General features: G+C 48.5%; 3 protein-coding genes across 5 annotated transcripts; 1 reads left to right on the plus strand and 2 right to left on the minus strand.

Annotated features, from left to right (window-relative positions):
- Positions 1 to 2,103: 2,103 nt before the first annotated feature.
- LOC130374132 (L-rhamnose-binding lectin SML-like) lies at positions 2,104 to 7,355 on the minus strand. Its single transcript, XM_056580731.1, has 9 exons — positions 7,275 to 7,355; positions 7,081 to 7,113; positions 6,892 to 6,936; positions 6,531 to 6,666; positions 6,172 to 6,275; positions 3,184 to 3,228; positions 2,935 to 3,073; positions 2,720 to 2,823; positions 2,104 to 2,619 (listed from the first exon to the last, which is right to left on the minus strand). Exons 1-9 carry the CDS (start codon positions 7,303 to 7,305, stop codon positions 2,609 to 2,611), a joined length of 648 nt encoding a protein of 215 aa, XP_056436706.1. The 5' UTR covers positions 7,306 to 7,355; the 3' UTR covers positions 2,104 to 2,608.
- A 1,342-nt stretch (positions 7,356 to 8,697) lies between these two features.
- LOC130374127 (deoxyribonuclease gamma-like) lies at positions 8,698 to 13,488 on the minus strand. 2 transcript variants are annotated; one of them, XM_056580724.1, is made up of 9 exons: positions 13,410 to 13,488; positions 12,611 to 12,756; positions 12,371 to 12,459; positions 11,642 to 11,728; positions 11,231 to 11,343; positions 11,007 to 11,119; positions 10,661 to 10,818; positions 9,352 to 9,448; positions 8,698 to 9,080 (listed from the first exon to the last, which is right to left on the minus strand). In XM_056580724.1, the coding sequence occupies exons 2-9, from the start codon at positions 12,752 to 12,754 to the stop codon at positions 8,931 to 8,933; spliced, it is 951 nt and encodes a 316-aa protein (XP_056436699.1). In that variant the 5' UTR covers positions 12,755 to 12,756; positions 13,410 to 13,488; the 3' UTR covers positions 8,698 to 8,930. The 2 variants fall into 2 exon arrangements, with proteins under 2 accessions (XP_056436699.1, XP_056436700.1); XM_056580725.1 differs by having other exon boundaries at positions 8,713 to 9,080; positions 12,611 to 12,759; positions 13,410 to 13,486.
- A 4,415-nt stretch (positions 13,489 to 17,903) lies between these two features.
- On the plus strand, positions 17,904 to 24,396 carry allc (allantoicase). Of its 2 annotated transcripts, none has more exons than XM_056580720.1 (12): positions 17,904 to 18,230; positions 18,952 to 19,002; positions 19,313 to 19,400; positions 20,062 to 20,181; positions 20,946 to 21,025; positions 21,132 to 21,264; positions 21,447 to 21,602; positions 22,402 to 22,475; positions 22,745 to 22,853; positions 23,106 to 23,233; positions 23,808 to 24,022; positions 24,119 to 24,396. In XM_056580720.1, the coding sequence occupies exons 1-11, from the start codon at positions 18,135 to 18,137 to the stop codon at positions 24,009 to 24,011; spliced, it is 1,239 nt and encodes a 412-aa protein (XP_056436695.1). In that variant the 5' UTR covers positions 17,904 to 18,134; the 3' UTR covers positions 24,012 to 24,022; positions 24,119 to 24,396. The 2 variants fall into 2 exon arrangements, with proteins under 2 accessions (XP_056436695.1, XP_056436696.1); XM_056580721.1 differs by having other exon boundaries at positions 17,905 to 18,230; positions 24,153 to 24,396.
- The last annotated feature ends 859 nt before the right edge of the window (positions 24,397 to 25,255 follow it).

The following is a 25,255-nucleotide window of genomic DNA, read 5'->3' on the forward strand; positions in this document are numbered from 1 at the left end:
CACCGCGAAAACATGGAATCTGGTACCTGAAGTGGCTGCTTTTTCTAGTACCGCCTCGCTCTAGGTTCCAAGCGGCTGAGCCGATGCTAAAAGGTGACGTCGGCAGACGGCCGGCCACTGATTGGCCAGAGAGTGTGACGAAGTCACGAGAGCGACATGGCAACCATGCTGGTAACAGCCATAGCAGCGCCGCAGCCAACATATTCCACTTCTTCAACATGCCAGCTAATAATACGAACACGAATACCATCGCATCGATGTTCTCCATTGTTGTTATGTGGGTTCTGTCCATGTGTGGGTTACGTAGGTGTTGTTTGCGTCGCATACAAAAATACGTCACGGCCCTTTCACGCAGCCGACCCCGCCCACGTCCCGGAGGTACTATTTGCGGTGGAAAAGGACCCGCGCTGCTACCGTGTCGAGTAGTGTCGTGTCGAGTCGAGCTACATGTGCGGTGGAAAAGCGGCAATAGATGCGCCCTCCAGTGGCCCTGAAAAGGACCCCCTAGCTCTCTTAGATTGCGCTCTCCAGTGGCCCTGATAAGGGCCGTTGGTCCGTTGCCTCGCCAACGCCGCTGCCATCGGTTTGAAGGTTCGAAGTAAATGTAAATGTAAATTCTTCTTTTTTTTTTTCTTCTTTTTCGTAGATCAGTACAATAGCTGAAAGAAAAGGGAGGATGGGCGGCGGTATGCGCCGCCTTATATTCACGATACCGTGGGAAATGTGGGCGGTGCCCATGTTGATTGGTGCATAGTTTAAATTTTCAGTGCGCGCGAGAACGCGCACGGGACAAGCCCATAAGGCGAAGCCCATAAGGCGACGCCTAGACGGTAGGGGTGCAACGGATCAAAAAACTCACGGTTCGGATCGTTCCTCGGATCAGTCACGGATCGGATCATTTTTCGGATCAGCAAAAAAAAAAAAAATATTGCGTTTGTGATTGCTTTAGCCCGGTCTGATTGTGGAGGAAGGGGCTGCTTAAATGCCGCGGTGATGAGCGGTTGTTGAGCCGCTTTCGGTTTCACTCCTGTCAGTGAAACACCGGGGTGATGTCGCTGTAAATGCGTGGCCATGCTCGATGTGTTTCCACTGTTGTATGGCTTTCTTGTGCCACAGTGCCTACACACCGTCACGGTTTTATCCACCAACCTCTTTCCTTCTGAATTCAATTTGATAGGGAAGCCAAAATGCTCCCAAACAGGGGATTTAAATGTGGGGCGTTCTTCTGTTCCTCCGCTCGCCATGACCACGCTGTGTTGCAGGTTTTTCTTTATGTTAGCAATCGCTAGGTCAGCTACGTGTTACGTCTGTGTGGTAACCTAGGCGACAGATTTGTGTGGCAGCGTGAGTATATGGAAACAGACGTAGCACTGGAGGCAGCAGTTATCGTTACAGTAGTCACCGAAGTCTAGCCTACTTTTATTTTCCATGCCCACTGTTCTTCATGTTGTACGCTGAGGACAATAAATCACAACGAGCCATAGGACTGTTTGCTTATTGAAAAGGGAACTGTTGCAGACTTTTACCCAGAGCGTGTTAAGTAGCTCTGTCCCTGGAACTAGAAGGAATGGTTACGGCTGTGTGTGGACTGAACATGCGCACAATTTTTTTTTTTCATAAATCAATCCGCGGATCATGCGTGTGCCGAACCGAAATAGATGATCCGAACGGATCACGGATCAATGATGATCCGTTGCACCCCTACTAGACGGCGTAGCCTACATGAAATAGAACGGGCTGGTTGTTAAGGATGCTGGAATACTTCTTCCCGGAACCAGTTTTTGGCGCCACCTGGGGCCGCGAATGTGTATCGACATTATAAGGGAGAGGCGAAGAAGATAAGCTGCTCTCTGAATACTAGGCCCCGAATATAAGACGACCCGACTTTTTCGGACCTATTTCGAGGGGAAAAAGGCTGTCTTATATTCTGTCCAATACGGTACTTTTCCTTGTGCTGCCAATAAGGTCTTTTCAAAGACCGAGACCATGTTACCATCTTTACATTCTTTGTAAAATAAATATTATAACGTTTTATACGTATTCCTCTGTGAGACCACAGAGGAATTCCCCTCCAGTTTATTCCAACATTTTTATACGATCATTTCTACACCGCTGAGATCAATCTATCTCATAACGGTTTTAAGAGTTCTATGTTTTTCATTTTGAAGAGAATATTTGTTTGAAGGGATTTTCAAAGTTTGTGGATCCAGTGTCTTGGATTAGTATCTCAGGGAAGGAAGAAGTCTGGCTATATAGATGAGTCCAAACAGTAGCATGCTTTAATAACAAGGCTTTAATAATAAGGCCTTGATAACCTCTGACCTCAGAAGGTCAACCTAGTAGACATAAAATGGTGTAAATGGATCGGTAAAGACATCAAAAGTTCTCACTGGTAGAAGATGAAGGCCTACTTGTATGCACTGATGTTCTTTCTTTCACAACACACATGACTGCATCAGAGCATGAGTTTGAATGTTGTAATAATCATTTAATGCAAAAAGCAGAAAGCAAGATCAAGATTCATTCATCAGGTGGAGAGCTGGGGGAGGGGGGGGGGGGGCATGTGTCTCCAGATGTTGGTGTTGGTAGTGTAGGCCTGCTGCTCTCCTCAGAGGGGATCTGTAGGATTGGAAAGCTCAGTATGAAGAACAGGTTCTATTAGAGAAGAGCTAAATCCACATTGTAGGAAAAAAAAACAATGTTTGTTTCCAAAACTTACATTCACAGGTATAAGCCAGTTCCATGTACTTGATGGTCGTTGGACAGGGATCCTGAAACACTGAGTCCAGTGCATAGATACTACAACGATTTTTACCGTTACACCTGTGGAGACACGGTTGTTAACTCCTCTCACCAATCTGGAAGTCACCAAGTGACCGCTCTTTATTAGCTATGAATGTACATTTTAACAAGGAGAGGAATCAGGATCAGTACCTTTCAGCTGCAACTCGGTTCGCAGTAGGAGTAAAGCAAGTGATTTTATTGAATTGAACTTCAGGACGACCGTATATGCAGGTGGTTCGGTCGGCGCGCCCGAAGAACGCTCCAATGAGCGCTATCGTCTGGCCGGCATCTGGGTGGGGAGCAGACAGGAAGAGAACCTCACATGTGAACTTGCAGGTGAAGATGAAATATGGGACTTTATTGTTGAGCACATTGTGACACATCGGTGGTGAATCCTACCACAGGAGAGTTCCACTTCCGACATCTCACAGCCGACGACATGATCTGCACATGAAGGCTGGTTAGACATCACACTCACAAACATGGAGGTCCAGTGTTTCAGTACTTCACAGTCAAGTCAAGTTTATTTTTAGAGCCCTTTAAAACAACAACAGCTGACCAAAGTGCTGTACAAATCAGCTATCGAGTTATAAAAACAGAAATAACGTAAAAACATTTAAAGCACAAAACCGGACACGGACAATAATAAAACGTATGCAGAGTTAAATTCAAGAGAAAATAAATGAGTTTTTGTGAGTGCTTTCAAAATGGGCATTGAAGGGGCCAGCCTAACACGAAGAGAGAGTTTGTTCCACAGTCTGGGTGTCATGGTTTTGAATAATGTTTTTTGCACTTTGGACTTTGGCGGCATCAAGTGGCCGTAAATGTGTTATCTAAGTATTTTCTGTTCCCTTGCTTTGCCAATTAGCCCTGTCACCTGTGTATCGTTGCTCCGGTCACATGACCAATCAAGGCATGTATTTAAGCCCTGCTTTTGCCTATGTTCAGTGCTTTGTCTTTGATGTGCCACGTTCGTACTCTGACCGAAGCTAAAGTCTTGTATTGGAAATGATTATTGATCCCCTGTGTTTTGACCGCTTGCCTGCCCTCTGGATTACCCACTTGGATTTGCCCCTTTGGTATGACGTTTTGGACTTCAGTCTTTTGATGAGGATCTACCTGTTTTTGAGTTTTCCTTTTGCCTTCTCTTTTGGATTTTCAGCTCTTTTTGGATTTTGCCCTCGTTTTTGAATTTGATCTTCTGTGTTTTTGCCCAAAGACTTTGTTGTAATAAACAACCTTTCAGTTAAACCCTCTCTGCACTTGAGTCTATACCCTTCCCTTTTTGTTAACTGGGTTCAGAGTAGAACTGTGGATTCGTAGATCCGGGCTTGATCCCCAATTCTGACAGAAAGACTAAGCCCTGAACATAGGCAAAAGCAGGGCTTAAATACATGGCTTGATTGGTCATGTGACCAGAGCAACAAGACACAGGTGACGGGGCTAATTGGCAAAGCAAGGGAACAGAAAATACTTAAATAACACATGTACGGCCACTTGATGCCGCCAAAGTCCAAATTGCAAAAAACATTATTCAAAACCATGACACTGGGGCCAACAACTGAAAGAGCCCCATTCCCCCTGCTCTTTAGACTAGACGTTGGGATGGTGAGTAGTACTTTGGATAAGCTGGCTTTTACCAAAGAGTTAATTTGCTTGTCCAGTTTAAAATCTGTGTCTAAAATGATACCAAGATTTCTAACAGAGTGCTTAGAATAAGGTTCCATAATGAAGCATATATGTAGCAAAATTCTAATGGCAATAAAATTTGCAATTTGCAATTCAATAAGTCATTACATTATGCAATTGACAATTCATTATGCAATTTAATAATGTAATTTGTAAATACGTTATTCAAAGTGTATTTTAATATGCAAAGTGACAATGAAATCCTAAATAAAATTTGCAAAAGTTGTAACAATAAAAATAGACTAACATTGTCAAATTTTTTGAGGTCCTTTATTCAAATTGAAGAGCTATAGCGTCCCCGTGATTGCAATCCACTTCGCCACGCTCCTTGTGTTGCAAAATTCAAAAGACATTTCAATCCGCAAAACACTTTGCAAAAGATTTTGCAAAACGCCGAACAACGATATTATGAATCTCAAACGACCGCGTCTGGTTCTCCGAAGTCTCTGGTTCTTCCACTTCCACATCAATCTGAAGTAGACTGAACCGCGACATGGAGGTGAAAGGGATTGTTGACCGCGATTGTCTCTTGCCGGAGCCCCGCTGCCCTCTGTTGATGCACCACCGCCTCGGATGCGGGCAGCGCCGTGGCACCACGGCCGGGTCGCACCGTGGTGCCTCGTGGCGGTGGTGCCTCGTGGCGGTGGTGCCTCGCGGCGGTGGTGGTGCCTCGGCAGTGGGCAGCGGGCGATGGGGCTCTGGTGGGAGGCAATCACGGGCAACAATCCCTTTCTCCTCGATGTCGCAGTTCATATACTCAAGGTCAAAGCCGAAGTTCCTTTCCCCTAATTCCTTCTCAACCATGGCTGAGATAACCGCCACTACGAGCCTCGTTGTGGAAATACCAGAGAGGTCAGAGAAGCCGACGTGTTATTCACCATAACACCACCCGCAGAACGGTTATCCAAATAACAAAGAAGTGTACAACGTGTGTATTCACACACACATACACACACACATGTGGCGCTCGCATGGTTGAAGCTCATTGTCATATTGGCGGGCCAAATTTTCTGGTATGGTAAGGCAGAGAAAGGGGAGGTAACTTGGCCCCTTATGATGACAGATGGAAATAAAGTGCCATGTACTAACGTGAATGATCAGATGGTCTCACGAGGAAGTGACGTAGATGCCGCCCAGACGCGATTGGCTGATACGTTTTGCAAAACGTTTTGCGGATTGAAATGCCATTTGAATTTTGCAACACACGGAGTGTGGTGAAGTGCAATGCAATCACGGGGACGCTATAGCTTTCCAATTTGAATAAAGGACCTCAAAAAATTGGACCTAAAATACACTTTGAATAACGTATTTAGAAATTACGTTATTAAATTGCATAATGAATTGTCAATTGCATAATGTAATGACTTATTGATTTGCAAATTGCAAATTGCATTGCCATTAGAATTTTGCTACATATATGCTTCCATAGTTCGAGGGATCCTAATTCTATGCTAAATGTACAAGCTTTACTTGGCTTTATTACTATAAACTCTGTTTTATTTTCATTTAAATTAAAGTAATTGATGGAAATCCATGATTTGATGTCATCAAGACAGTCTAAAAGCCGTTGAACTGAGTTGGGATCTTTGAGTTTGAGTGGCATATCAATTTGGGTGTCATCTGCTTAACAGCGGAAACAGATATTGTGTTTTCTTAGTATGGAACCTAAGGGTTCCACCACAGAGTGACAGGACTTACTTGCAGGGAGGCAGGTGTACGTGGTTTGGATGTATTTGTAGGTGCCAGGGCAGGGGTCACTGAAGATCGTTTTGTCCACTTCACAGATCCTTCTGCCGGTACACCTTCACACGATGAGATCATAACGCACATTACCAATAGGACCAGAGCTACAAACACCTGCATGCAAAGAACACTGTCTGGGAACCAAAACAACAAACACTATAATTCCATTATCCATAATAACCAAATAATCGATCCAGTATCCACTAGGGATCACATTCCCAAAGAGAGTGATGGTTTCAGTTCAACGTTACAGAGTGCAGCTACGTTGTACGTTCGGGGAAGCTACGTTCGGGGAAGCTCTCAATCCCGGGCACCTGTTTGCAAGGGTTTCCAGGGCGCCTCCTTGAGAGCATGCAGTGTTGGCCAGCTGTCCTGGGAGCCGGCCTTCACTGCAGGTCTGTTTGTCAGTCCGTCCGTAGGCCACTGTGAGCACACTGACCACTCCTTGATCTGTGGGAAAGATTAGAGATTCATTTAACAATCCACTTCATTTTTCAGTCACTTAGCAATTCTTTAGTTTGTTAGTTATTAGTTAATGGATGAGAATGTTTGAACACTTGGGGGTCCGTCTTGGAGTTTTCTGGAGTAAGTTACAGTGGCTCCAGGTTCACAGGAGCCTTTTCTGAGCCGTAACTGCACGGTGAGACACTTTGACCTCATAACGGGTTTTCTTACCACAACTCAGTCGCTGCATCCGATCCTCACAAGTGATGACGCTCTCTGTGGAAATAGAGGATATGGCTTCAGAGAAGAGAACACACACACACACACACACACACACACACACACACACACACACACACACACACACACACACACACACACACACACACACACACACACACACACACACACACACCTTACCTGCATATGTAAGACAGCAGACTGCCGCCAACACTAAAAAAGAAACCAAATCTTTATCATCATCTGTAAAAACACTTATTTTGCTGTTTTGATCCAACAGCAATAAATCAAATCATCTGCTGCTTCTGAAAGCCAGAGAGTGAATGTAGTGGGGTCCCGGGTCCCAGAAGGTGTGGCTCCATGACAGTACTTACCGAGCGCTGAGCGCAGGAGAGAGCTGAACATGGTTCCAGAGGTGTTGGTGGGAGCTCAGCAGGGCTGCTAATGCTTCCCCCAAAGGGACACGGCTATTTATACAGAGAGGACTCAACAAGCCCCGCCCACACCTAGCGCCATGCAGGCAGGTGTGGGCGGGGGCTTCGCTGTAGGACCTCCCACACAGAGGGGGCGCGAAGCCAAGCAGAAATAATTACAATCGTTAAACTATATATTTCTTTAGGCTGTTGAAAATTAGAAATACTAATACCATGTGCTGCAGATCCTCCAAGGACGCGTGATGATAACCCCACACCATTTGTACCAGCTCCCGCATGGGTTAAAAGCAGAGAAAATAATTTCCCCCAAAAAAGGGACACTAAAGGATAACTTAACTTAGCTTAACTTGTATTGAGTTGTATTGAGTCATTCCTAGTCAGACCAGCCTGGGCCTGGACAGTACCGGTCTGAGTTCCACTCCGCCCGCATTGCTGATTCGTCCCTGATTTTGGTCATTCAAGATGAAAGGAACCAAAAACGGTTCTTTATCCATATAATGAACGTATCAATATATTCATACCAAGTTTATAATTGCCTGTGTATTTTAAAACCCACGCATTGAGCATTTTTAATGTGTTAATCTGATTCGATATATGAATGTGTGTTTACTGTGATACCGCTCGCCCCTTGCTGGTAGAACGAGCTGTGATCAAGCTTGAGTACTGATTGTGTTCTATTATTAACTATTATTGAACTCACTTGGCAGAGGGAGGGGCTCTCCTGCAGAAGGAACAAGGAAGCTAAGGCTTTGCGTTCTGTTCTGCAGGTCGGCCGCTCCCTCGGCCAACAGATCTTTTTATCCAGAGACCAGCAGCTTCCTGTGTATTTGTTGGCAGGCCAGCCTTGCCCTCTCCAATATGGCGGCAACGTTGACGCATCGCAGGCGGAAGCCGTCAATGTGGCGTCTGTGTATGTACGTATGTGGCTGAATATGTATGTATGTATGTATGTGTGTATGTGTGTATGTATGCATGTATGCATGCATGCATGCATGCATGCATGCATGCATACTGGGCTGAACAGGCCATATATGCCCTAGCCCCACCGAGGGCAAGAAAAAACACCCTTAATTAACAAGGAGGAAACCTAGATTAGGAACACAGACTGGGGGACCCCTCCTTCAGACTGGGGGACCCCTCCTTCAGAGTGGGGGATCCCTCCTAGAGAGTGGGGTTGCCATCATTGCCATGCATGCAGGCAAAACATTTTAAATCACTTGGCTAATAAAAGTAAACATAAATAGTGTGTTTGATTGGTTAGGTAAATGGTTAGGGTAATAATTTTGAATATGCGTGTATTGATATCGACAGGAAAATATGAGATATCACTTTGATAAGAACAATGGCGAAACAAGGATTAGGAAAAACAGTTTTATTATCAAATATAAACTGTATTTACAGGATAAACAACAATAGCAGATGATTTGGCAGATTAAACACGTGTGCGTCATTTGACCTGAGAGGCATTTCAGTCGGTAGCTTATACTTTATTGTCCATTACACACACACACACAGACACACACAGACGCACACACACACACACACAGACACACACACACGCGCAGACACAGACACACACAGACACACACGGTGGGTTTAGCTGAAGGCCAGCCAGCAGACGGCCAGCATCAGGGGGGGGCTGAGGACCTGGCCGGGAGGGGGTCCGGACTTCAGAGGGCGCTGCTTCTGATCGGGTCCAGACCTCAGAGAGACCTGGACCGGGTAGTGGTCGCTGACGCTGAGGGCCTGTGGGGGGGCACAGAGGGGAGGGGTCAGGGGGGGGGGGCACAGAGGAGGGGTCAGGGGGGGGGCACAGAGGGGAGGGGTCAGGGCACAGAGGAGGGGTCAGGGGGGGGGCATAGAGGGGAGGGGTCAGGGGGGCACAGAGAGGAGGGGTCAGGGGGGGGGCACAGAGGAGGGGTCAGGGAGGGGGCACAACAGAGTGGATTGGGGGGGGGGGGGCACAAAGGGGAGGGGTCAGGGGGTTCTGAGGGGGGGGGGGGGGGCAGTGTGTTACCTGCTCCTCCGTGAGGCCGTACTCGGCGGGGAAGAGGAAGGGCTCCGCCGAGCCCGGCACGATGAGGCGGGGGAAGGTGTTGCCCTCGACGACGATCCTGTCAACACGACAGACGACACGGACATGAGCTCCATAGTGAGTGGTTCAGCAGAACGCACGGCAAAGACGTGTTGAAGAGGAACCAATCACCACTAGGGTTGAGCACCGAAACTCGGTTCCAGTAGGGAACCGGTTCCGACGTAAACGGTTGTAACGAGATCGAATAAGAACGCACATTTCGGTTCCTCATAACGGTGCCTGGCGTTTTTTAACGCCCCCTGCCCCGCCCCCATGGTGTTGCGGCGTCAACTTGCGTTAGTGCTGGGCGCTATACCGGTTCAGACTGAATAACGGTGTGTATTTTCGTTAGGAAATGCTTTTGTTATATACCGCTATTACCGCCATACCGGTGTATTTGATTACAACGTTCGGAACGCAGCGCTGCGCGACTCTGTTTCAGACGGGACCCTTCTCAATGTTGCGCTAAACACGCATGTTACGACTACGACTTTCTTTATAGGTCCATGACTGCGAGGCGTGGTATTTCAGGCCAACTGGTAAAAGAGTGTGTCACGGCTTTCAAACATATAAACCATAAAGCCTATGGGCGCCTCGAGACTCGGGACGGACTTACTAAGTACCGGTTTGAGAACCGTTTTAGCACTGGAACCGTTTGAAAAGTACCGAGTAGGCACCGGTATCAGATAAAACCCAAACGATACCCAACACTAATCACCACACAGGGAGATGAATAGAGTCGGTAGAGTATGAATAGTCGGTAGAGTATGAATAGAGTCGGTAGAGTAGAAATAGAGTCGGTAGAGTAGAAATAGAGTCAGTAGGGTATGAATAGAGTCAGTAGGGTATGAATAGAGTCGGTAGGGTATGAATAGAGTCGGTAGAGTAGGAATAGTCGGTAGAGTATGAAGAGAGTTAGAGTAGGAATAGAGTTAGAGTAGGAATAGAGTTAGAGTATGTATAGAGTCGGTAGAGTATGAATAGTCGGTAGAGTATGAATAGAGTCAGTAGGGTATGAATAGAGTCAGTAGGGTATGAATAGAGTCAGTAGGGTATGAATAGAGTCGGTAGAGTAGGAATAGTCGGTAGAGTATGAAGAGAGTTAGAGTAGGAATAGAGTTAGAGTATGTATAGAGTCGGTAGAGTAGGAATAGAGTCGGTAGAGTATGAATAGAGTCGGTAGAGTAGGAATAGAGTCGGTAGAGTATGAATAGAGTCAGTAGAGTATGAACTGGTAGATGCGTGGGGTCACCTGTCGTAGGCGCAGTCCGTTGACTCCCTGACGGTGGTGTCCCTGTTGTCTTCGATCAGCCAATTGAAGCGGGGGTCAGTCAGCAGGCGGACGTTCTGCCGGTTCTTCTTGGGCAGATAGCTGCAGTCTGCGTTGAAGTCCCCCAGGAGCATCACGTTCTACACACAGACACACACCAACCACCTTCACTACCATGTTCGACCCTCACAAACACGCACCAATGCACGTCAACTACGAACATACAACATTTTTTGTTCATTTTGCTTCCTCTTATGGAGAGGCAAAGCCTGAGATGCCATGACAACCTCATAGTGACACAATGTCATGGCTCATCTCGTTTTTGTACCTCGTTGCGCCACTTCTTCCGGACGGCGGTGAAGACGTCGTAGAGAGCGTCGATCTCTATGGTGGCGTTCTCCGGGCTGGTGTGGACCGGGATCAGGACGAAACTCTTTATGGCTGGAGAGAGAGAGCGAGAGAGAGAGAGCGAGCGAGAGCGCGCTGGTTGTCACTTCCTGATTGGTCGGCTGGTTGAACGTTGACGTTCTAGTGGAACAGGTGAGCCCTCACCTGTTGAGGGCGCCCTGAACCTCACGACGAAGGGCTCCCTGGCGAAGGCGTCCGGGCTCCCACGAAGGTTGTCCGGGTACTGGTACTGGCCCACCACCTCAGCCGTCGCAGTCCTAAAGCAGAGACACCAACCCCCCCACTGAAGCACCAGGCAGCACCGACTGGTCCCAAAGCAGAGGTTGAGACTGCTGCTGACTGCTAATCCCACTCACACCTGCGCACCGTGTTGCCAGATTGGGCCGGGAAATACGGCCCAATCTGGCAACACTGCCTGCAGGGTCATCAGGGTTTCTTTTAAATGATTACCATACTACTGTTAATTACACCGAGGTGTCAACCTTTGAGATGTTCGATAAAATGCAGACGTCTCTGGTGGGTGATTGACGGAGCCTTTCTATTGGATGAGCTCACCTGTACACGAACACATACTGCTCCTGATAGGCCGACCGGCCCAGACTCTCGCTGGACACCGAATCGTAGCGGGAGGCCCGGTAGTATCTCACAGAGGGCGAGACGGGGAGACTATCAGTACAGGACTAATACCAATACAGGATCAATACAGGACCAATACAGGATCAATACAGGACCAATACCAATACAGGATCAATACAGGACCAAAACCAATACAGGACCAATACCAATGCAGGATCAATACAGGACCAATACGGGATCAATACAGGACCAAAACCAATACAGGACCAATACCAATACAGGACCAATACCAATACAGGACCAATACAGGATCAATACAGGACCAATACCAATGCAGGATCAATACAGGACCAATACCAATACAGGATCAATACAGGACCAATACCAATGCAGGATAAATACAGGATCAATACAGGACCAATACCAATGCAGGATCAATACAGGATCAATACAGGATCAATACAGGACCAATACAGGACCAAAACCAATAGAGTGTCAATACAGGACCCATATTCAGGGGAAACGTAAACACAATGAGTAGCTGTGTGTGTGTGTGTGTGTGTGTGTGTGTGTGTGTGTGTGTGTGTGTGTGTGTGTGTGTGTGTGTGTGTGTGTGTGTGTGTGTGTGTGTGTGTGTGTGTGTGTGTGTGTGTGTGTGTGTGTGTGTGTGTGTGTGTGTGTGTGCGCGCGGAGCCGTTGTTTGTTTACCTGTTGAGTTCGGCCATCAGCTTCGGCACAGCTTTGTTTTTGCTGTCCCTCACTTCCTGAAGTACGCACACATCACAGCGGGCAATGATCTGCACACACACACACACACACACACACACACACACACACACACACACACACACACACACACACACACACACACACACACAGATAACGGGGATTAGCTGATACTCTTATCCAGTGAATGTGGTCATTGTGTGACTGAGTGACTCCGCCCACCTTGACGAGGGTCTTCATGACCTCGACGTTTTTGGATTTGCTCTCGCCGAAAACTCGGAGGTTGAAGGCACAGATCCTGAAGTCTGACGCCCCCACGACCCCCCAGAGCCCCCAGAGCGGGAGCAGGAGGAGGAAGGACCTCATGGCTGCTGACACACACAGACACACACACACACACACAGACACACAGACACACAGACACACACACACACACACACACACACACACCAATACACATGAGTACTCGGCCAAGGGACCTTTGAGCCGCTGACTGAGCCGGGAGATGCTGGGAGTATGAATGCGGTCGTCAAGCAGGACGTTTGGTCGGCCCTCGTTACCATACAGAGACCTGGGGTCAAAGGTCACGCTGTCTCACTTCCCAGCGAGACAGGGCCAATACACAGCGCCCCGACCGGTGGCTCTGAGCTCTCCCAAGACCACAAGCCTCGGGGTGCACTTCCTCTTTTTTTTTTACTTTAAAACTACTTTGAATCCTAGACTTGCTTCAGTGCTTGAATCCACTCGATCGCACGGATACAAGTTATACAATATACAGCCCATAGGCTGTGTATTGTATACAGCCTATGGGCTGTGAAACGGATCAGTAAATGTAACGTACAGAGGAGTAAAGTGAAGCTTTGCATTCTTTCCACACGAGTCACACAGACTTCTATAGGCTCGGGTTTCTGATTCCCGGTCTCTCACCCTCCCCGCTGACGCTGCTTTAACCTCCCTAAACATTAAACCGGGAAACCGCGTCAAACAATAAGCTTTGATTAGCACGAACAATACAACTCACCTTCTGCTGGCCGCAACACTTGTTGTTTGGGTCTACTTCCTTCTCCTCGATCAACAAACCTCACTTCCCCCTTGGCTTTGTGGGAGGGGCCTCTACCATCTGTGAAGAAAGATAGAGAGAGAGAGAGAGAGAGAGAGAGAGAAAGAGAGACAGAGAGAGAGAGACGGAGAGAGATAATCTGGTCATATACATCTGTTTCTGTATGAGTTCCAGTCCTCTGTGTCCACAGTCAGAACACAGTTTCCTTCAATGTTTTCGTCTGTTTGAAGGAAGGCTCTTCTCCTGGGGAAGTCCTTCTCTCGGTATCTAACTGCAACGTTCCTCCAGTCTGAGCTTCGGTTGTCTCTGGTCCACAGCATTGACAGTATCAACATTACACACAGTGCATACATATCAGCAATAGCTATAATTTAAAACCGGAACTTTGTGTTTGGTGTGTAGGCCAAGAACACATATGGAATCCAAACGTTATACCCAGTTAAGCACTAGCCTCCTGAGTGTGTTCTTAGGCCTAAATTTTTTTTTGGTTTTGTTACGGTTTCCGACCGACTCTGTCAATTTATGTGCGACCCAAATTATTTTATGAGCTTTATAAAAAAAAAATGTTTTCTTTTTTTTGATGCAAACTATAATTACGTTCTTGTACAGCACCTCTTCATTCTGTACAAGGATGAGCGAATTTTCGCGTTTTTAAATGAAAACAACCTACCTATCATTCGCTGCCGCTGGAAAATATAAAATAAATTCCCTACCTACCCATGACCTCAACTGACAACCAACAGGAACCAAACTTTTTTTTTTTTTTAGGCCTTATCTATAGAGCTGCACCTTTCCAAACATTACCTTCATGAACATTGAGACGTGTGTTGTGTGTTTTAAGTGCTTCTGGTGCCAAGGTCAACACCTTTAAGGGTTTGAGGTCGCATTAAGGGTTCACCACCTTCGGCTTTGGTTTTTTTCACAACTTAGTCAGGTACTTGTCATGGCGTGTGTGACGCGTGTGTGACGCGTGTGTGTGCGTGTGTGTGTGTGTGTGTGTGGTGCGGGTATCTCACAGACACACCACACCCACGTGATCTGATCATCTCCAGATCACATGAAGGCGGAGACGGCAATCACACACTCAGGCGGTCTCAGGCGGACTTGGGGTCAAGCAGCCAATGAGAGGGCCCCGTTGCCATGGTGATTACGTCACGACTATGGTGATTGCGTCGCGACCGTTTCAGCACGTTCCAGGAACTTATTTCCCCACAACGGCGCGCCCGAGCTGCTTTATTCTGCTTATTGTTCAGCGTATCAGCTGAGGTTGAGATATTCTTCAAGCGTGTTCTCTGAGAGCAGATTGAACCTGTGTTGTCACGTAAACCTCAGGTCAACAGGTGCATTTTTATCTGTGGTTAACGTCACATTTGTACGCAGAGAGTGTCCCTCCCGTCTCTCTAGTGTAGTCCGTCTGGAGGAAGGTCTCAGTTGCTGGTCCGGGACCTGGTCCAGTCTGTGGATCAGGACCAGGTCCAACCTGGTGGATCAGGACTAGGACCAGCCTGGTGGGTCTGGAAGGCTTCCCTCAGGTCCTCCTTCTCTGTGAGGAACCATTCAAGTCGGAGGCCAGGCAGTCGTCTACGTTTACATTCAGGGCGTTTATCAGACGCTTTCATCCAAAGCAACTTACAATCATTTAATTTGTCAGAAGAAAGAGAAACGACATATCGCTGTCGGTACAGTAAGGATGTTCATAGTACCAAGTGCCAAGCATTAACCATCACTAGGTTAACCCATTCCCCGTATACAGCAGAGATAAAAAACACTGTTTCCAAACAGGCCTCCGGTCTTTTTCACCACATCCTGGCGCTCTTATGTCAATCACCCCACCAACAATGAGCCACCAACAGTCAACATGTCCGCCCTGCTGATGCGAGAGCTAATCTGTAGCACAGCTGAGAACAAGATAAAGAACATTGATGTAAACGTGTTCCTGAGAGAAAGGAATGAAGATTAACCCAGACAGTGTGATGGAGTCCACGCGCCTCTGGTTGAGTTCATAACTACTACAGTAACGCAACGGACATACGCTACACACTACAGTTCACTATACCACACACTACACTACACAATGCTACACACTACACAACACTGCACATTAGACTACACACTACACTACGCTACATTACACGACGCATCACTACACTATAGTACAGTAGTACACAACGCTACACAAAACAGTACAGTACAGTACACTACACACTATGTTACACTATACTACAGTACACTACACAACACACTATAGTACACTACAAAACATACTATACAACAGCACCAATGGCGGTTCTACACGGGGGGCCGTGACCCTATAGAGATATCCCTGCCCCCTCCTTGCAACCCCCCAATGCTGACCAAATAAAACAATTTTGATTTCTACTGATTTTACGGAACTAATGCGACGCATCGTTTTACACGGACAAATTAGAGGGGCGCACCCAAACAACGCGCTCCTGCTGCCCGGTGAATGAGAGCTCAGCGACGAGAAAGGAGCCACGATTTCTCCTGCTGCAAGAGTCGAAGCAAAGCAAAACGATGTAATTTCGTAAGTGACTTGTTCTTGCACATAACCGTGTTACTGTAGTTCCTCGCACTGATGTTGAAGTTAAGTTAGTAAATGTCTGGTCTCGATATATTTAGATAATTAATCATATCTAAGCAAACTCATCGAATCAGAAGCGAGTATCCAAATGTCAGTGTCCTTGCTTGGTCTAGGCTACACAATGTTGTGATGTTAACCACGTATTTTCCGCCGTTTTGGCTGCTGCATGGGGATAACGAATACGTTTGAGTAAAGAGTAGTAGGCTATCTGCCCGTGTTAAGTAGGGGGCGATTGTTATCCAACGAAATCTAATGCATGCTCCTACGTTTCTTCTTATAGCAGCTATAATTAAATGAGGAAAGAAGAGTCGAACAGAAACGTTTCCTTAGAGCTCTTTAGACTGTGCAAGATTGCTGTAACCCTTCCTGCAAGCTCAACCTCTTGGTAACACAGTTTGTCCACACTGAAACTTATGAAATAAATAGGAAATGGCACATTGTTTTGCACTTCGTTGTACCCTGGAGTTTTTTTTCACATTGACACACTGTTTGTTGTACCCTCTACCGTATTTTTTATGGCCCTACCTCTCTTGCATCCTTGTGCAAAACAAATGTTGATATGATTGAGCTTATGTTTATAAAGTAATAAAGTTTATAATCTTTAAATATATTTCTTTGTTTTTTTGTGCCCCTCTGGTTAAACACTGGCCCCTCCTTGGCCCCATTGGTAAAATGTGTCTAGAACCGCCATTGTACAGTACACTACACAACACACTATACTACAGTACACAACACTAAACACACACAACACTACACACTAAACTAGACTACACACTACAATAGCGGCTAGCACTTTGTCTCCACTCAGCCTATTTATACAAACTACTGCCATCTACCGGTTCCTACTGGTTTACACTGCCATCTGCTGGTTTCTACTGGCGCCAACGAGAACACTTCTACTGCCACACCTGACGGGGGGACGTCAGGCGGCTACACGTCATGTGACGTCACAGCGTGGCGCCACGTGATCTCAACACGGGGTTCTGTACAAACAACGATCAGACGCTGTTAGATAAAAATACATTAACTTTAGTGTGTACATTTAAAGACTATACTTATTTTATATGACGTGCATATACACTTCCCCGCTAGATGATCATATAGTAAAGAGTAAAACACGCGCCACATTGGCTGCGTTCCAAATCGAATACCTTTTCTTTCTACTTGATTAGAAAGATATATAGATGGGTCCTGCAATAATCCTTAAGAGGAAATGACCGTGCCACAGAAGCTTCAGAACATACATAACACCACAAATTTCCTCAAATAGCTTCCATATTTAATCAGTCAAATTACAATAAATACTAAAAAAGTGCAAAGTTATGTTTTGTGCATTGTAAAACCTTACAGCAGCTGGTGTACAAGACCTCCTATGTCTCTCAGTTTTGCACATTGGTGCAATCAGTCTCTGACTGAAGGTGCTGTTCTGGATCACCTTCAGGGCGTGGAGTGGGTGAGTACTGGCTGTAGAGCGTACTACAGCTACCCTTACAAGTAGGTGGCAATAAATCGGGACGCACCGCAGGTGATCAGCGCACCTGGCTGTAGCGCCGCGCGGAGGACCGGGGGAGCGGGATTCCTGGCTGCAGATTGCGACATGCGACCGGACAGACGACTACAATCGGGTGTGTTTAACATACTGCCCTTTCCATACTATTTATTGGGACTTACTAAATGTTTTTCTGGTTTGGTAGTTAGTGTGGAAGTCTGGGTGTTGGAATCTCTTTCTCTTTCTCTCTCTCTCTCTCTTTCTCTTTCTCTTTCTCTCTCTCTCTCTCTCTCTCTCTCTCTTCCCCCCTGTCCCTCCCCCCTGAACTTTGAACCGCGGGGTGAGTGTGTGGGCGGGCACTGACCCGCGGAGCGAAGGACTTCACTCCACTTCAGAGTGGACAGGACAGGACTAGACCTCGAGACCAGACCGCTGAACCCCCAGAGTCCTCTAGACCAAAGACCTCCAGGCCAGACCGCTGAACCCCCAGAGTCCTCTAGACCAAAGACCTCCAGGCCAGACCACTGAACCCCCAGAGTCCTCCCGACCCGAGGCTAGACCAGGGACCCAGAGACACCAGGACCAGGACCAGGACATGGCCCAGAGACCAGCCGCGGTCTCCTCGTCCGCCGCCCGGCAGCCAGACTTCATCCACCTGAACGACCTGGCCAGTGACGCGGCCGGGGGGAAGGTGAGGACCGGGCCTGGGTCGGTGGGGGGGTTAGTGTTCAGGGTTAGGTGTTTTGCGTAGGGTGTAGTGTGCAGAGTGTAGGATATAGTGATCAGTGTTTGGGGTTAAGTGTGTTTTATTTGGAATGTAATGTGTTGAGTGTGTAGTGTTTAGAGGGGTTCAGGATATAGTGATTAGTGATCAGTGTTTTGGGTTAAGTGTGTTGTGTTAAGTGTGTTGTGTTTAGTGGAGTTCTGGCTGTAGTGATTATTGCTCCGGGTTAGTGTATCGTGTTTTGGGTTAAGTGTATTGTGTTAAGTGTGTTGTGTTTGGTGGAGTTCAGGCTTTAGTGTTTAGTTCTCCGGGTTAGTGTATCGTGTTTGGGGTTAAGTGTATCGTGTTTAAGTGTGTTGAGGGTTAGGATGTAGTGATTAGTGCTCCGGGTTAGTGTATCGTGTTTGGGGTTAAGTGTATCGTGTTTAAGTGTGTTGAGGGTTAGGATGTAGTGATTAGTGTTCCGGGTTAGTGTATCGTGTTTGGGGTTACGTGTATCGTGTTTACGTGTGTTTAGGGTTAGGATGTAGTGATTAGTGTTCCGGGTTAGTGTATCGTGTTTGGGGTTACGTGTATCGTGTTTACGTGTGTTTAGGGTTAGGATGTAGTGAATAGTGTTCCGGGTTAGTGTGTTGAAGGCGTGCTGTATCCTTTAGGAGCCTCAGTGTTTAACGACTCATCTTCTCAGGTCGTCTTTGCCACTGATGAGTGGTTCGCTCCCGCGGCCAATCTACTGAAGGTAAACACGCTACAGACACGCTAAAGACACGCTATGGACACGCTGCAAGCTACCGACACGCTACAGACAAGCTACATGCTACAGACACACTACATGCTACAGACACACCACAGGCACGCTCTCAACACGCTACAGACACGCTACAGACACGCCACAGACTCCGTCTGAACACGCTACAGACACGCTACACGCTACAGACACGCTACACGGTACAGACACGTTGTCTGTAAATCATTACAAAATGCCGTTGGTGGTGTTCTTGCTGTAACCGGAAGTGATGCTGAATGGACTTCCTGTCTGTGAGTGACAGCGGGACCCCCCCAGGTTCGAGGCGTCGGCCTTCACAGAGTTCGGGAAGTGGATGGACGGCTGGGAGACCCGGCGCAAGAGAATCCCCGGTGGGTACGAGGGCAGCCCCCCTGGGGGTAGGAGGGCTGCCCCCCTGGGGGTAGGAGGGCGGCCCCCCTGGGGGTAGGAGGGCGGCCCCCTGGGGGGGTAGGAGGGCGGCCCCACTGGGGGGGTAGGAGGGCGGCCCCCCTGGGGGTAGGAGGGCGGCCCCCCTGGGGGTAGGAGGGCGGCCCCCCCTGGGGGTAGGAGGGCGGCCCCCCCTGGGGGTAGGAGGGCGGCCCCCCTGGGGGTAGGAGGGCTGCCCCCCTGGGGGTAGGAGGGCGGCCCCACTGGCTTCTCTGGTGTTGTGTTGTGGTGTTGTGTTTAATAAATGGATTTTCGACCAATCACATCGCTCTAAATAAATTATTTCTCTCCGACCAATGCGATCCCTCGAAATATCTATATTCTTTCGACCAATGAGGTCACTCAAAATGAATAACCTTTCTCCCGACCCACAAGATCGCTTGAAATAAGTTACTTATTTAGACCAATGAGTTAGCTTGAAATATATCGTTTTTTTAGACCAAAAAAATGATTATTGTGTTGTGTTGTGTTATATTGTGTTGTTGTGTTGTGTTGTGTTGTCAGGTCATGACTGGTGTGTGGTGCAGCTGGGCGTTGTGTTGTATTGATGTTGTGTTATATTGTGTTGTGGTGTTGTGTTGTCAGGTCATGACTGGTGTGTGGTGCAGCTGGGCGTTGTGGGCGTGGTCCACGGCGTCGACGTCGACACCTCCTTCTTTACAGGAAACCACGCCCCCTACATGTCTGTCCAGGGAGCCTGTCTGGGTAGGTCGACTAACCTGGTCTGCTCTGGTTTAGTCTGGTCTAACCTGGTCTGGTGTAGTCTGGTCTAGTCTAGTCTAACCTAGTCTAGTCTAGTCTGGTCTAGTCTAGTCTAACCTGGTCTGGTCTAACCTGGTCTGGTCTCGTTTAGTCTAGCCCAACCTGGTCTGATCTAGTTTAGTCTAGTCTAACCTGGTCTAGTCTGGTCTAGTCTAGTCTAACCTGGTCTGGTCTGTTCTAACCTGGTCTGGGCTAGTCTGGTTTAGTCTGGTCTAACCTGGTCTGGTCTACCCTGGTCTGGTCTAGTCTAGTCTAACCTGGTCTGGTCTGGTTTAGTCTGGTCTAAACTGGTCTGGTCTGGTCTGGTCTAACCTGGTCTGCTCTGACCTGGTCTGGTCTGGTCTGATCTGGTCTGACCTGGTCTGGTTCAGTCTGGTCTACCCTGGTCTGGTCTAATCTTGTCTGGTCTGGTCTGGTCTGGTCTACCCTGGTCTGGTCTGGTCTGGTTCAGTCTGGTCTACCCTGGTCTGGTCTGGTCTGGTCTACCCTGGTCTGGTCTGGTCTGGTTCAGTCTGGTCTACCCTGGTCTGGTCTGGTCTGGTCTGGTCTGGTTCAGTCTGGTCTACCCTGGTCTGGTCTGGTCTGGTTCAGTCTGGTCTACCCTGGTCTGGTCTGGTCTGGTCTGGTCTGGTCTGGTTCAGTCTGGTCTACCCTGATCTGGTCTGGTCCGGTCCTACAGGGTTCTGATGTGTGTCTCCCCCCCCCAGATGCGCCCCCCAGCCTGGTCCTGGAGGGGGACCGGACCGGCACTGCGGCCAGCGACGGCCAGCTGGAGGCGGTCTCCAAGGTAACGGCTCCCTGGTCCCCGTGAGGAGCCCAGGTCCTCAGGCGGGCTCCGGGTCATTCTGAGGTTAACACGGTGCTGTGATTGACAGCTGCGCTCTGATTGACAGCTGCGCTCTGAGACCTGGAGGGTCCTGGTCCCGGAGTCCGGGCTAAACCCGGGCTACGCAGACTCCTGCCACAACTACTTCAGGGTCACCTGTCCGGACAGGATCACACACCTGCGCCTCAACATGTACCCAGGTACCACACGTCTGTCTGTCGGTCTGTCGGTCTGTCGGTCTGTCGGCCTGTCGGCCTGTCTGTCTGTTTGTCTGTCTGGTTATATTGACCAGTCTACTCGTGGAATGTACCAACTGGTTGGTTATATAGACCAGTCTACCAGTGGACCGTACCACCTGGTTCTGAGGGGTGTTGTGTTGCAGACGGGGGCGTGGCCCGGTTCAGGGTCTACGGCGTGGGACAGAGGGACTGGTCTTCAGTCCCCGCCCACCAGGAGGTGGACCTGGTGGCCATGACCAATGGAGGGGTCTGCCTTGGCTACAGCGACGCCCACTTTGGACATCCCCGCAACATGATTGGTAGGAGCGTGTGCCTGTCTGAGTGCCGTAAGCCGTCTCAGGAGGATTAGATAACATCAGGTGTTATTTAATAATCCAACGTGGGGGGTTTGAAGTCAGGGGAGGAAGTAAAATAAAATAATTCTAATTGTTAAAAAAGATACGAATAAAGTTACAATGTGCAACGACGTTTACAAAATATAAGAAATATGCAGCTCCACACAGAATGAGTATGTATGTAGTGGACTGCACCACCTGGTCCGGTCGGGGGTCCTGATACGTGGACTGTACCACCTGGTCCGGTCGGGGGTTCCTGATACGTGGACTGCACCACCTGGTCCGGTCGGGGGTTCCTGATACGTGGACTGTACCACCTGGTCCGGTCGGGGGTCCCGATACGTGGACTGTACCACCTGGTCCGGTCGGGGGTTCCTGATACGTGGACTGTACCACCTGGTCCGGTCAGGGGCCCTGATACGTGGACTGTACCACCTGGTCCGGTCGGGGGGGTCCTGATACGTGGACTGTACCACCTGGTTCGTCGGGTGTTCCTGATACGTGGACTGTACCACCTGGTCCGGTCGGGGGGGTCCTGATACGTGGACTGTACCACCTGGTCCGGTCGGGGGGGTCCTGATACGTGGACTGTACCACCTGGTCCGGTCAGGGGTCCTGATACGTGGACTGTACCACCTGGTCCGGTCGGGGGGGTCCTGATACGTGGACTGTACCACCTGGTCCGGTCAGGGGTCCTGATACGTGGACTGTACCACCTGGTCCGGTCAGGGGTCCTGATACGTGGACTGTACCACCTCCTCAGGGCTGGGGCGGGCCGCCAACATGGGGGACGGATGGGAGACGGCCCGCAGAATGGACCGCCCCAAAGAACTGAAGGTACACTCTCTCGCTCTCTCGCTCTCTGGCTCTTTAGGTGATGTAATATCCTGTGATTTTAGGTGATTTAAGGTGATGTCTGGTGATTTAAGGTGATGTCCGATGATTTAAGGGGATGTCTGGTGATTTAAGGGGATGTCTGGTGATTTAAGGTGATGTCTGGTGCTTTAAGGTGATGTCAGTTGATTTAAGGTGATGTCTGGTGATTTAAGGGGATGTCTGGTGATTTAAGGGGATGTCTGGGACTCTCTGTTTCTGTCCCCTCCCAGGTGGATGGGCGGGGCATCCTGCAGGTTCCAGGAAGTGAGTGGGCGGTGCTCCGGCTGGGTCACGCCGGGGTCATCTCCCACGTGGAGGTCGACACCAATCACTTCAAAGGTACGGTGACATCACTTCCTCTGGCAACGCCATGGTCCATTATTAATAACTGATCTGACTTATCAATAACGATTGTCCACCCCAGTGCTGATCAATACCAGTGCTCCACCCACTGTGTGTGTGTGTGTGTGTGTGTGTGTGTGTGTGTGTGTGTGTGTGTGTGTGTGTGTGTGTGTGTGTGTGTGTGTGTGTGTGTGTGTGTGTGTGTGTGTGTGTGTGTGTGTGTGTGTGTGTGTTGTTCTCCGTTCTCAGGGAACTCTCCGGACTGGTGCCGCCTGGAGGCGTGCTCTCTGACCGCCGGCCAGGAGAGCGCCGCCGCCGCCGCCGCCGCCGACGCGTGGAACTCTGGGAGCTGGAAGGTTCTGCTGCCCGCCCAGAAGGTCGGTTCCCCCCCACGGAGAACCCCCCGGGTGAAAGGGGCAGTACTCATGGTTCCCGGCATGTTAGCACGTGGCTAACGTTAGCATCTCGGCTAGCTGGTGTCAGGAAGTTTGTGGTTGTTAACTGTGGTTGGGGTCTGATTGGTGCGAACTCCAGCTTGAAGGTCCCGGGTTCAATTCCCCGCCGTCTGCGTCTGCCGCGGCATCATTGAATGGTTTAAATGTTTAAAGGTGACATTATACCACCGGGTGTGAGTTTGGTTAGCCGTTACAAGCCGTTTCGAAAAATCTGCCTCTTCTGACATCACAAGTGGGCGTGTCCACCTAGATGTGTGACGGATAGATGAGCAACGTTTGCTACAGTCCACCGGGTAGGCTGGTAGACTGATCTATCCAGCACACGTCTAGGTGGACACGCCCACTTGTGATGTCAGAAGAGGCAGATTTTCAAAACGGCTTGTAAGGCAAGTCACAGTCACACCTGGTGGCATATTATGTCACCTTAAAGCGTTTTTTATAAGCTTTATATTAACAACGTTCATGTTTTGGTCCTAATCCCCTCCCCTTTGTGTAGCTCCGCCCCCACCACCGGCATCACTACTTGGAGGCGGAGCTAGCGCTGAAGGAGGCGGTCACTCACGTGCGATTGGTCATCGCTCCGGACGGAGGGGTCAGTCGCCTGAGGCTGTGGGGGCGGGCGACGCCCATCTCGCCCGCCCTGACTCCGCCCACCGCTGTGGCTCCGCCCACCGCTGTGGCTCCGCCCTCCAAACTGTGACCTGAGAACAGGTTTTTATACTCGCCTAGACAAATATATTGAATATATTAAACCCAGAAACATATGTAGACGTTTTTGCTGTGTATTTGTGTGTGTGTGTGCAATAGCTTAAAGTGTTTGATGAAGATCTCCACCTGCCAGCTACTCTTCCTCATCACCACCCTCGTCTTCCTCGGATGAGGAAGGAGCCGGAATGGAACCGACGACCTCAGGGGACGGACTCTCTCATGCATCACGCAGAACGTGTTAGACCAAGATACCGTGACGTGTTATCCGTATGTTTCTGTACCGTCGATGTGAGCTGGTCCTCGTGTGATTGAATATTGCATTTTGTAATTTTCCATAACTGTGGAAAATTGTTCGGTGAATAAATACACACTTTAATACTAACCAAGACTAAGGCTTTTGTTTACTGGGGGCCTTTTCCTGTTTGTGTTTATTTCCTATTTCATTTTACTCTATTTTTACTTTATTTTTTAACGTAACGTCTGATACGTAATACAGAGATGGTACACAGGAGGCAACCGTGTGTGTCTGTGTGTCTGTGTCCATAAAGTTTCCAGTAGCACAGGTTCAATCACAATATGTCCTTGCTACCCTACATATAATGGTTGATAGATTCCCAGGATTCTCTCTCTCTCTGACTCTGTCTTTCTCTCGCTTTCGCTCTACTGTCGTTGCTATGCCAACGAGTCAGCCTCACCCTTTGACTTGTAATTGAGACATTCAAATATTAACTTGATCAGTTAACTTGAGGTTTGATTCATATCCAGTGTCCAGGGTAGGGGTTTGTTGTGATTGATATCTTTTTCTAGTGAATCTGCGGTCCTGCGGTCCACCCATTCTCAACACCCTTTATCTTCACATTATCGATCGTTTTTGCTTAGGTTTGTTTTAGTTATTGCTTTCGGGTTTTGATTTGATCGGTTTGTTCCAGAAGGGGGCGCCAGAGGACGGGAGTTGAGTTCCCACACGGTGTCCGTGATTCATCCAACCGTGTGAGTGAATGTGTGTGTTTGTTGTGTATGAAATGGAAAACAATTTATCCCTTCAATTTCTTATAACCTCTTCCTGAATACCTTGCATTTTTGCAGTCATTTAACATGTTTACCGTCAGTAGAACTCATTCACATTTCCCAACATGATGCTTTAACTTAGAAAATATGCCATTTAATGATGCCAGCACAACATGTAGCAGGAGAGATGTTTGAGACTGGGGAAGCCTTCTATCCATATATGGTCGC

The sequence above is a fragment of the Gadus chalcogrammus genome, chromosome 21 (assembly GCF_026213295.1).
Source record: "Gadus chalcogrammus isolate NIFS_2021 chromosome 21, NIFS_Gcha_1.0, whole genome shotgun sequence".
In the NCBI taxonomy this organism is placed as follows: domain Eukaryota; kingdom Metazoa; phylum Chordata; class Actinopteri; order Gadiformes; family Gadidae; genus Gadus; species Gadus chalcogrammus.